General features: G+C 36.9%; 1 protein-coding gene across 1 annotated transcript in view; it reads left to right on the forward strand.

Moving 5' to 3' along the window:
• The window catches only part of ASCC3 (activating signal cointegrator 1 complex subunit 3), a 332,797-nt gene that overhangs the window by 13,098 nt on the left and 306,801 nt on the right, over positions 1-12,898 (forward strand). The window contains exons 2-3 of the mRNA NM_001206118.2: positions 7,540-7,670; positions 9,206-9,356. Of these exons, the coding sequence (NP_001193047.1) occupies positions 7,581-7,670; positions 9,206-9,356 (241 nt within the window). The 5' untranslated portion in view covers positions 7,540-7,580. The remainder of the gene's footprint in view (positions 1-7,539; positions 7,671-9,205; positions 9,357-12,898) is intronic.

Here is a 12,898-nt window from a genome sequence, read left to right on the forward strand (position 1 = left end):
TGGTTTCCAATATGGGATGAACATTCATTTGCCACCTGAAAAATCCTTTTATGATTTATTAGTCAGTTTCCTCTCATTGTTGATGGTAAGGTCAAACTTTTGCCTCTGTCTTCAAAAATTCCATCTCACTTTATTTTGGCTAGTTTTGGATCTCAAAGAAAATAGGAGTCATTTGGTGGAACTATCTTTTACCATATTTTTTTCTCTCCCTATTTACCTTCTGCTTCCCTTATAAACATATATGCACTTCTACTCACCCAGCCCGCCACACTCCTTCTATCCAAGTGGTATATCTAGACCCATGATTGTCTCTCTTGCTTTCTCAGGGACCCTACTGTCTTAAGTCATGTTCATAGTCTTTGCTTTGGTTACTCAACCTGTCTTTATTGGCTCTCATCTGATTTATAGAATTGTGCTGAACTCTCTCTTGTATTACTAAAAAGTATTAACCCTATGTTTTCACTATTTCTTGCTTTTTCTTCTCAACCACATTCCTTGAAAGAGTTGCTAGTACTCAATTTCTTCCTTTCCATTTATGTTTCACCTACTGAAATATGCTTTCTTCCACCATTTGTTTTGAAAATGTGTTTTCTAAAGTCATCTAAGACTTTAGTGGCTGGGTGCACTGGACTATGTAGCATAACATTTGAAACCTTTTCTTGTGATACCACTTTCTTTATATGACAGCTCTTTTTTGATCCTTTAGGACTCTGTCCTTGGCCCTCTACTGTCTACTCTCAAGAGGTTTTTAGGGATACATGGATGGATTTCATGGCTTTTGTGCATCCTCTGAAATGAATTACAAAATGTTTGTACGTGTGTATGTCTGTTTTCTTAGGGAGAGAGTCTGCAGGTTTATATAAATAATTTCACATAAAGGAGTATGTTCAACCATGCTTTTAACTACATTGAAGGGATAACACTAAATTCTGTCCTTCTAGCCCCAGACCCCTGATAGGAAACCCTAAACCGTATATCCCACTTGATGGCCCATGATCAAAACTTTCCAAAGCAGAACTAATCATCTTTGTTCTTCCAGTACGCCTTCTCTGCATACACACTCAGCTGTTCTGCCTTTCATGAGCTAGAAAGGTGGGGGTCCTGCCTCTTTCACCTTCATCCTCACATCCTGTCCATGAATTTCTTCTGTCTCCCAAATAAAAACATTTCTCAAATCCATCCTTTTCTGTCTTTTCTTGCTTCAATTGTATCCTCTGTTTTTCACCTAGTTTATTGAAATAAATTTCCAAATAGTTTGCTTGTCTCCAATTTGACCTCACCTTTAATCTGTTCACTACACTTAAATCTGAGTCATTTTTCTACAATATGTTATATTTTTTAGCAGGATAAAAAGTGCTTAAATTGAAACATGCTGTTGGGTCTCTGCTTACATCTTTAATTTCATGAGTCTCCAAATGAACTATTTTATAGTTTTTTTTAAGCAATAATCTGTTGGTTTAGTTTTCTTCTTTATATATTTACCTTGGAATAACCTTTTTTCCCCCACTCAAGTCCTTTAAAATCTCAGTTTCCTTCCTTCTTACCTACTTTTGTTTCCACCTTCTTAGGTGTTTCTCCCTTGTCTTCCTATAGTTATATCTGCATAATTTTTGCAGCTGTTTTTCTTTCTTTTCAGCTGTATTGTATACTTGTTATCTAGGGTAAGAGGCAGTCATACAAGAACTGTTTTTTTCTTTTTCCCCCTTTTTAAATCTCTAGATCCTTGCAGGGTATCTAATATATTGTAGGTGATCTATAGATATTTGTTGATTAAATGAATAACCATAAGATTGAAAATTTATTTTTTCAATTTGAACTTTCCCTTAAATGTTTGGCGATCTTTTTACTGGTATAGGATACAGTGGGTTTTGAAGAATACAGTTCTGTAAACCTTATTTATACCCAGTGCTTAACACAGTTCCTGCTGGATAGGAGATCCTAAAATATTTTTGAATAAATGATTTACAGGTAACTATGAAGAAGTGAACTATTATATTTTACAGTGGTGGTCATTTAACTTCAGGAATAAAGTAGATAAAACCAAATAAAAAAAAATCAAGGAATGTGCTTTACTTCATTTTTTGAGACGTATAATTCATACTGATTATTTTGATGATCCCTCGGGGAGCTTTAAAGTTTCCTGTTAGTGTAGAGTCTAACAGTGTGACCTCAGTACCGGGCCCTACTATTATTAGATCTCTTCTTAGAGTTTGGGTGTGAGCAGTTTGTTGTTTTGTTAGGATTTGTTGGATTGGTGAATTCGAATAAAAATCAATGAAGTCTTACTCCTTGCTTTTTATTTTTATTTTTAATTTTTTAAATTTTATTTTATTTTTAAACTTTACAATATTGTATTGGTTCTGCCATATATCGAAATGAATCCACCACAGGCATACACGTGTTCCCCATCCTGAACCCTCCTCCCTCCTCCCTCCCCATACCATCCCTCTGGGTCGTCCCAGTGCACCATACTCCTTGCTTTTTAAAGAGAGGCATAGGACATTCAGATTACTGTGAGATATGTCAAAATAATAATGAGAGATGCCAAACTCTGTTAATTCTTAAGACCTTGCCTGAGGTAGAATATCCCATGTATCACATGTTTCTTGTTCTGATATTATATTTTGAAAGCACTAACATGTATGGTTAAAAAGTAGGTTCTGAGGCAGAATACTGTTCAGTTTAGTGTCAAGATCTTTCTTTAAAGACTTCTGACTTGTCAGTCATGAATAGAATTCTTATCTTTGAATAGAATTCTCTCAGTCTAGGTAGAGAATTTAAACTCCAGTGCCCTGAGGCATACATTTTATGCTTTACTACTCAATGGATGATATTAACTATGTTCCATCTGTAGGAGAATTGAGAAAAAAGTCACTCAGTTCACTTTCAGGAAGACTTCTCTCACAGATCCTTGTTGAGAAAGACTGCTGGGAAACAGATTGTGCACCGAACTTGGGAAACAGATTGTGCACCGAACTTAAGCCGCTGAGTTCTTAATACAGGTGGAAACTTCGTGGTTACTGTTGGTTTGAGACAGGACTGAGATGGTGACTTCAGAATAAAAGATAACACCTCTGAAACAGTGGTTCTCCAAGTGTGGTACTAGACTTGCTGCATCACTGGAGAACTTGCTGGGAAGATAAGATCCTGTGTCCCATCTCAATGCCATCTGGTCTGCTGAATAGAAGATTGGGGGTGAAAAGTAGGGAAGTGAAGCTCAGCAGTTTGAGAAGCCCTCTGGGTGATTGTGGTGCACACTGAAGTCTTACAACGTCAATGTCCACTGACTCTTGCTTTCATTTATTCTTCCAAATGCTCTAGGAAGTATGTTATGTTGTGTTAGAAAAATCCCAGTGTGATTCTTTGAATCATCTCATTTCCAGAAATGTTCTCCTAAACTCATTCCCAGTGGGTAGCTGAAATTTAAAGTCAGCCAGTGAGGGAGTTTATTTGCAAATTGGATCATTTTACTTTTCTGACTGAAATTCTTTATTGTGATGTGGAGAATCCAGCTGGTTTTTCCTCACCCGAATCATACCCTTTACTTACAGATTGGCAACTGTGTTTTTTAATCTTTTGTGTTTCTGATTTCTAATCTAATTGTATTTTATTCAGAAAATGTGAACTATATCTGGAGTCAGCAGATTAATTTGGTTACCCTGAGCCCAAGAATGATTTAAAGAAAAAAAAAAGAATATACAGCAGAGGCTCCCTGCCACACCTAAAATATTTGCTCTATTTCTGCAAATTTTGTTGTCTGCCAGTCTATACTATACTTAACTTTTTGACATTTGTTGAGATTTACTAGAGATGGGAATACCAGACCACCTGACCTGCCTCTTGAGAAACCTATATGCAGGTCAGGAAGCAAGAGTTAGAACTGGACATGGAACAACAGACTGGTTCCAAATAGGAAAAGGAGTACGTCAAGGCTGTATATTGTCACCCTGCTTATTTAACTTATATGCAGAGTACATCATGAGAAACGCTGGGCTGGAAGAAGCACAAGCTGGAATCAAGATTGCCAGAAGTATCAATAACCTCAGATATGCAGATGACATCACCCTTATGGCAGAAAGTGAAGAGGAACTCAAAAGCCTCTTGATGAAAGTGAAAGAGAAGAGTGAAAAAGTTGGCTTAAAGCTCAACATTCAGAAAACTAAGATCATGGCATCTGGTCCCATCATTTCATGGGAAATAGATGGGGAAACAGTGGAAACAGTGTCAGACTTTATTTTTTTGGGCTCCCAAATCACTGCAGATGGTGACTCCAGCCATGAAATTAAAAGACGCTTACTCCTTGGAAAGAAAGTTATGACCAACCTAGATAGCATATTGAAAAGCAGAGATATTTATTTGCCAACAAAGGTCCGTCTAGTCAAGGCTATGGTTTTTCCAGTGGTCATGTATGGATGTGAGAGTTGGACTGTGAAGAAAGCTGAGCACCGAAGAATTGATGCTTTTGAACTGTGGTGTTGGAGAAGACTCTGGAGAGTGCCCTGGACTGCAAGGAGATCCAACCAGTCCATCCTAAAGGAGATCAGTCCTGGGTGTTCACTGGAAGGACAGATGCTAAAGCTGAAACACCAGTACTTTGGCCACCTCATGCGAAGAGTTGACTCATTGGAAAAGACTGATGCTGGGAGGGACTGGGGGCAGGAGGAGAAGGGGACGCCAGAGGATGAGATGGCTGGATGGCATCACCAACTCCATGGACATGAGTTTGGGTGAACTCCGGGAGGTGGTGATGGACAGGGAGGCCTGCGTGCTGCGATTCATGGGATTGCAAAGAGTCGGACACAACTGAGCGACTGAACTGAACTGATACATAGGCCATTTAAAATTGTTACAAATGTACTTGAAAAGAATATATATTTTCATTTATTTTAGGTTAAATTCACTAATTTCAGTGCTCAACTTCCATTTTTTTTTGGTTGATGTTGATTTGACCTATCAATAATTGATCGATTATTGAACTTTCACTTTGATGTTGGACTTGTTACTTTTTTCTGGAAATCTGTTTTAATTTATTTTGAGGCGTGTTGAGGTTTAATTAATTTTTATTGAGGCATGCAAATTCAAAATTTTTATACCTTAGTGAGCTATAACTTCTAATATTATGTAGAGAGGTTTTTTTTTTCCTCCTATCCTTAATAATACCTTTTGTTTTAAAGTCTCTTTTATCTGATCTGATGCTGTTGATACAGCCACTAGCTACTTTTGGTTATCATTTACAGGAGGATCTTATTCCATCTTTTAACTTTCAACCTTTCTCTGTCCTGTTTTAGGTATAGCTCTAGTGTTTACTTGATTGCTGTTTAGTAATTCAGGCTGTCAATCTTTTGGTGTTAAGATTAATTTGTTTACATTTATTGTGAGTATTGATATATTTGGGCTTCTTTCTCTTTGATCTACTTAATTTATACTTGGTCTAGTTGTAACAGCATACTGCGTTATTCAGATATCTCTCTCTTGCAGAGCACCACTTTTGTTTTCACTGTATCTAATCTATTATTTAACTCATTATTGATTGTTTTTTTATTTACATATGTAGTTTTATTTCTAAAAGTTATATTTTCCAATTTGCCTAGTCATTTTACTGTTCTTCATTTTGTAAAAATTCTCTTATTTTGTTAAACATTTCATACAATTTTTTTATATGTAGTTAATATAGGAACTGGAGATTTTACTGAGAATCAAATTTTATAATAACTTCAAGGGTGTATACAATCAAGAAGAGCAAAAACAGGGGGTGGTCTGAGGCATCCTATATGGTCTCCTAGTTGCTATTCCAGTCCCATTAATGGACAGATGCTCTTTGGCTCAGAATAATTAGTGAGGTCTCTTAATTGAGGTGTGTAGGTCTTCTCACACGTTGAGAAGTGCTTGGGTTACAAAACATCTCTATTTTTAGACTCTGGAGTGGGAATCCTAATAAGCTCTGCCCTATTGACATTTGGGGCTAGATAATTCTTTATTGTGAGGAGGCTGTCCTGTGCCTTATAAGTGTGTTTAGCAGCATCAGTAGGCCCTACCCACCAGAAGACAGTTGCACCCACCCAACTCCCCAGTGACCCATTGTCAAATGTCCCAAGTGGGGCAAAATTATTTCTGTTTGACAACTTTCATAGCTTGGGCTTCCCTGGTAGCACTAGTGGTAAAGAACCCACCTGCCAATGCAGGAAACATAAGATGCAGGTTCCGGGGAACCTGAACAGATCCCATGGACAGAGGGGCCATGGGGTTGCAAAGAGTCGGACACAGCTGAGCACACACGCACATAGCTTATGTGACATTCTCCAGGGAGCCATGCCTTATAAATGTATATATTGTAGTTTTATTATAATAAGCAAGCTTAAACCAAGATAGCCCTCTTAAGAGTATTCCAAGGTTGAGGACCCTCTTCATAATAAATAGTCTATCTGCCAGAAGACGAGTTGTTCAGTTGTTAGCATATAAACAAGGAGATTAGATCAGATCATCTGACTTTTCTTTGCCTGGGAGTTCTCCCCTTCCTCAGCTGCTCTGATTGTTTTCTGGTTCTTTAGTCTTCCCATTACCATGATTTCTTTTTCTCAGTTTTTCATCCTTCTATTATTAACCACACAGTTGTTGTTGTTTAGTTGCTAAATTGTGTCCGACTCTTTGCAACCCCATGGACTGTAGCCCACCAGGCCCCTCTGTCCATGGGATTTCCCAGGCAAGAATATTGGAGTGAGTTGCCATTTCCTTCTCCAGGGGACCTTCCCAACCCAGGGATTGAACCCACATCTGCATTGGCAGATTCTTTACAACTGAGCCACCAGGGAGGCCCAACCAAGACATTATTGACTGCCAAACATATTGCTTTTCTGTTGTGTTTGCTAGCAGAGATGAGTGAAATGAAGGTCTTTTTTTTTCTTTTTTTGTCATGAAGCTTACTCTTTGTCGGGTGAGACAATATATAAATAAGTAAATAAGAGACTATCAAATATTAATTAGTGCCTGTAAAGAGAATAGGAGTTTTGTATTATGATAGACAGTAGGTGGGTAGCTGCCCTGTCTGTGATTGAGTGGTCTTTTAAGCCAAGAACTTTGTTTAACGAGGCAATTGTATGAACGTCAGAAGAGCACTCCAGGTAATACAAATGCATGTAACTGGAAAAAGCCAGTGAGACAAAAAATAAGAGATTATGTGAGATGAAATCAATGAGCATAAAATGAAATTGGAGAAAAGATGGACAAATGCTTTTATCTCTGTCATTGTTCCTGGTTGTCATACTTGGAAATCTATACAATTCATTTGAAAGAATGTTATAGTAGTACCCACAAGCAAGTGTTGTTGGTGTTTTTTTTGTCTGTTTTTTTTTTCCCCCCACCTATAAGACAATATGTTATAAAAGAACTACATGGGTAGAAAATGTGTCAAGAGAACTTTTCAGCATTGGTAGCAATTGCTTTTTAAGTGTTTTCTTTATTTTAAATACAGGCTAATTTGTTGAATGTGATTATCTCTCTCACCTCCTCTCTACAGTTAAATATCATCTTGTTTTGTTTCAGTTTCAAGTTTCTCATTGTATGGATCACTGATTGAATAATAGATGGCTTTACCTCGACTCACAGGAGCCTTGCGCTCCTTTTCAAATGTCACCAAGCAAGATAATTATAATGAAGAAGTGGCTGACTTACAGGTACATTGTTTTAGATAAAATGATTATAAATATAAAATATGGGCAGATATTTGACATTCCTTTTCTCAATTCTGTGTGCATTTTAAAAAATGGTAAATTTTACCTTCAGTTCCGTTCAGTCACTCAGTCCTTCTCCTCCCACCTTCAGTCTTTCCCAGCATCAGGGTCTTTTCAAATAAGTCAGTTCTTCGCATCAGGTAGCCAAAGTATTAGAGTTTCAGCTTTAGCATCCATCCTTCCAATGAATATTCAGGACTGATTTCCTTTAGGATGGACTGGTTGGATCTCCTTGCAGTCCAAGGGACTCTCAAGAGTCTTCTCCAACACCACAGTTCAAAAGCATCAATTCTTTGGCGCTCAGCTTTCTTTATTGTCCAACTCTCACATCCATACATGACTGTCGGGAAAACCATAGCTTTGACTATATGCACCTTTGTTGGTAAAGTAATATCTTTGCTTTTTAATATGCTGTCTAGGTTTGTCATAGCTTTTCTTCCAAGGAGCAAATGTCTTTTAATTTCATGGCTGCAGTCACCATTTGCAGTGATTTTGGAGCCCAAGAAAACAATTGGTAACATCCAGTTGGTAAATGCATGATTTTTTTCTTGGGTCCAAAATCATCAGTACAACCAAGGGGAAAATTAGAGTTGGACATGACTTAGCAGCTAAATGACAGGAATAACATCTGACTCACTGCTTTTCATTTGGTCAGAGGATGTCACAAAGTTTAATCCAGGGATCAAGTTCAGTGATATGAAATAAAATATTTACAGCTTTCTGTGTCAGTTCTTGAGACTGGAAAGATTTATAGTCTCATGGAAAGACTATGTACAGATAAGAATCTCCTGGATTCCTAATCTGTTGTAGGATCAACCTTAGGAAAGCAATACTGATTTGAATATATTGAACCCATCATTTGTTGCTGTCGTTCGGTCCCTAAGTCATGTCTGACTGTGATCCCCGTGGACTGCAGCACACAGGCTCCCCCTATCCTTCACCATCTCCCGGAGTTTGCTCATATTCATGTCAGTTGGGGCAGTGATGCTTTCTAACTGTCTTATCCTTTGCCACCTCCTTCTCCTTTTGCCTTCCCATCATAGGAGTCTTATTTTCTTTAAATGCCTTTCATCAAAAAGCATGACATAAAGCTCTTATATACGGTATGGTCTAAGCTATGTAAAAAACAAGCAGGAAAATGAAAAGAGGTTTGTGGTATGTTACCAATTGTTATCTGGGTGTTGGACTTTTTGCATTTTACTTTGCCATATGAAAATTATTTCATAATGAGTATTCATTGTGATTAAACTATAGAAAAATAAGCTTTTAAAAACATATCTTTGAATAAATGAGGTCCTTTTAAATCACATTTAAATAAAGCTCCTTCTGGGAGCTATAAATTTGGATGTGAGTAGATACAATTTTGCATTCTTGTAGAAGGTGCCAAGTTGTATGATTAATGAAAAATATATGTGATAAATGATAGATTCGAGAAAACTTTTAACCAGTATGTTTCTGTATTATGCTGTCTGTTTCAGATGAAGCGGTCTAAACTTCATGAACAAATTGTAGGCTTGGACCTGACATGGATGAAGATTGTAAAATTTTTGAATGAAAAACTGGAGAAGAGTGAAATGCAAAGAGTAAATGAAGACTTAAAAGCTATATTACAGGCTGCAAAACAAATAGGTATAGTCTTGTTTTTGTTTTTTTTAAACCACTAAAGTTCAAAAAATAGATTCTTTTTAAACTGTATACTAAAATTCCCAGGAAAGTATTTATAATTATAAGATAGTCTTATCTATCAAAGAGCTTAGGATTCAGGGATGCAGAAGTAAGCTAATTAGTATAGTAAAATTAAATTTGAACGATCTTTAGGAATCTATTTAGAGTTTTAAACCACTGTCTTTACTGAAATAAGGATAGGGTAAATTAAAATTGTCATACAGCTGGAAGGAAACTTAAAAGCCATGTAGTTTTTACTCAGGCTACTTTCCCAAGATTGAAGAGAGCAAAACAAAACAAATGACTCTTTGGTAAAGCATCTGAATTTATTCATTGGAATTCATTGCTTCATTCCAGACTCTGATAACTAAAAAGCATACTTTAACACTGCTGCTGCTGCTGCTAAGTCACTTCAGTCGTGTCCGACTCTGTGTGACCCCACAGACGGCAGCCCACCAGGTTCCCCTGTCCCTGGGATTCTCCAGGCAAGAACACTGGAGTGGGTTGCCATTTCCTTCTCCAATGCATGAAAGTGAAAAGTGAAAGTGAAGTCGCTCAGTCGTGTCCGACCCTCATTGACCGCATGGACTGCAGCCTTCCAGGCTCCTCCATCCATGGGATTTTCCAGGCAGAAGTACTGGAGTGGGGTGCCATTGCCTTCTAGTATACTTCTAACTTCAAATTCAGGTTTTTACGTACAAAAGCTTGAGACTGATAACTGTGGCTCTGTGTGATCTGGCCTTCATCTTTCTATCTGATCAGAAGTCATCCTTGCTTTTCCTAACTGTGCTTCGCAGACATGCAGCCTTTCTCACTTCCTCAAACCCACCAGTTTGGTGCCTGTTTGGGGTTCTTTCTACATGCTCTTCCCTGTGCTGAGAATGTTCTTCTGTCCTAGTCTTAGAGTGGGTAGATCCTTTCTTGTTTCTTTTGAAGTTATTCCCTTAATGAGACTCTCATTGGTCATCTAATCTCAAATGATTACCCATTCTTTATCTTGTAACCCTTGGTAACATTTTCTCCACAACATTTATTATTATCTGATATTTTGCTTATTTATTGCCTTTGTTTTTCTCAGAACAGGATCTTATTCTTCTTGTTCAACACACACCATCCCTGGTGCTCAAAATAGTGCTTGGTATATTTTAGAGTCTTAATGACAGTTCACTTGACAAATAAATGAAAATTTTTTTCAGGTGATTTCTCGGTAGAAGGAAAATTTAGAGTCTTACTTCACCATATGCTGGTTGACAGTTTTCTTCCTTTCACCAATTTTGGAAGGTGTTTCTATTTTATCTCATATACAAGAATAATTTTCATTTATGATCATCAAATCTTTGAATTTATTATTCTGATATTTTGACTTTGCTGTATCATTCAATTATCATTGATTTGCAATATAGTATGATGTTAAATTTAATGACCTCATAGTTTTATGTTGTGAAAATATAAAATGAATGTCATATATGTTTTTGCAGTGAGATAATGTTTTGAAATTCAAGGATTTTGGTAAGACTTGAGTTTGCTTATTAAGCCTGGGAAAAATAGAGCACACTGATGTGATTTGTGATAGCATTTGACATACAGTCATACTTTATATTTTAAGAATATTGTGGCAGTTGGGTTCATTGGAAAATAATGGTGAAAATGCAAAGTCTCCAATCTAACTAAATTACCTTGAATAGGATCTTAACCCTTCTGGGCTTCACTGTCTTCATGTGTAAGGTGTTAGAATGATTTTGGGTTGGGGTGTCTGACTCAGATAGTTTTCAAAAACTATAATGTCATTCCTCTTCTTTAATTTATAAAAATACCTCAGAATACCTAGCAAAGGCAGTATAAAATAGTAAGCTTATTCAGCACCATGACTGAATTAATTCTTTATTAAATGATGTGGAAGTTAAAATTTTAAAAAAGTAAGTTTTCCTTCACTACTTTCTGCAAATATCCCTGACAAGTCAAAAATTATTGTTTTAAAAGCCATTTAAAATATAACGTTAAATGTATTTAATATTATCTATTAAATATAATCCTAGGAGTTTTGCCTGTTAGCAAAACATCTGATTCAAACTCAGGGACTAATCTATTGACTGATGTATTTAAATAATTGAATATTTTGAGATGTAATATCTCAAAAGTTTAATACTTTTGTGACAGATGAAATCTTGGGGTTGGATTTAAGCAGGTGCTCTTTTTAATGGTATGTTTAAGTTAAATAACTATTAGCTTTTTAGTGAAATTAGTAGTTGACTGGTAGTCATCTAGTCTGAATGAAAAATACTGGTGGTACTGGAAATTTTATTAAAGCTAGCAGCATTAAGAGGATTAGTCTTATGGAAAAAAACGTCTGTGTGTTTTCTCTTATATCATTCTTTTAACACAGGTAATTTTTGTGTAATTGTGTTAAAAAGGTGGAACAAGAGAATAAAGAAAAAGAAAATTACTTGTATTTCAGTTGAGTGTATTGGTATGAGGTACTTAAGACCATGTATATTGATGAGTCAGAGTTATGGGTATTTCAGCTCGAGGAGACATCAGGGAACATCTTGTCCAGTGCCATCATTTTGTGTGTGAAGAACCAGGGTCCAAAGTTCAGTGAATCCTGTAGTTGAGTTGTGGCACTTCTAGGCTTGGACCCCAAAGTTTGAAATGGAAACATGATGGAATTCTAGATTCTTTCCTTGTGGTCAGAGGTCAGGTTCTGTCAAGTCTACTTTACAGCTGTTCTCAAATTGACTCCCTCTACATATTCGCTATTGCCCTAGTTCAGGCTTTTACCATGTCGTGTCTGAACCACTGCAGTAGCCTGTTGTCTCAAACTTCCTTTCTTATTCAACTTCTTCACTGTCACTAGACTGATCTTTATAAAAAGTAAAGCTCATTTTAGCCCCAGTTTAGTGGCTCAGCTGGTATCTGCCTGCACTGTGGGAGACCCAGGTCAGGAAGATCCCCTGGAGAAGAAAATGGCAACCCACTCCAATACTCTTGCCTGGAAAATTCCATGGACAGAGGAGCCTAGTAGGCTACAGTCCATGGGATCACAAAGAATTGGACATGACTGAGCGACTTCACTTTCTTTCTTTCTTTATTAATTTTTTAAACTAGATTCCTTAGAATGGGAAAAGAAAAGCTCCTTTATGAATTGGAATAATTTATCTTCTTCCCATTCTGTCACATGTAACCTTTATTCCTAACATATGTAATATTTACTGTAATACTTTACTGGGAAGTACTCACTGTTTTTTCTCTTTGTAATTATGTGTTAGAATAACTTCCCCCGTTGTGTTCATCTGGTAAAATGCTTCTCATCTCTGAAGAAATGGCTTAGGCTTCATCCATGTCTTCTTCTAATGTTGTTATTCCTTATTAATGTTAGCAGACGGTGTTCCATTCGAATGGCATCTCTTCCATACCTTTTTAAGAGTACTTTCTCATTGTTTGGTATTTACCTCAGTCCCTTCACTGGTGGACTATGAATGCCTTAACGATACAGGAATTCCAGGAAT

The sequence above is a fragment of the Bos taurus genome, chromosome 9, assembly GCF_002263795.3.
Source record: "Bos taurus isolate L1 Dominette 01449 registration number 42190680 breed Hereford chromosome 9, ARS-UCD2.0, whole genome shotgun sequence".
In the NCBI taxonomy this organism is placed as follows: domain Eukaryota; kingdom Metazoa; phylum Chordata; class Mammalia; order Artiodactyla; family Bovidae; genus Bos; species Bos taurus.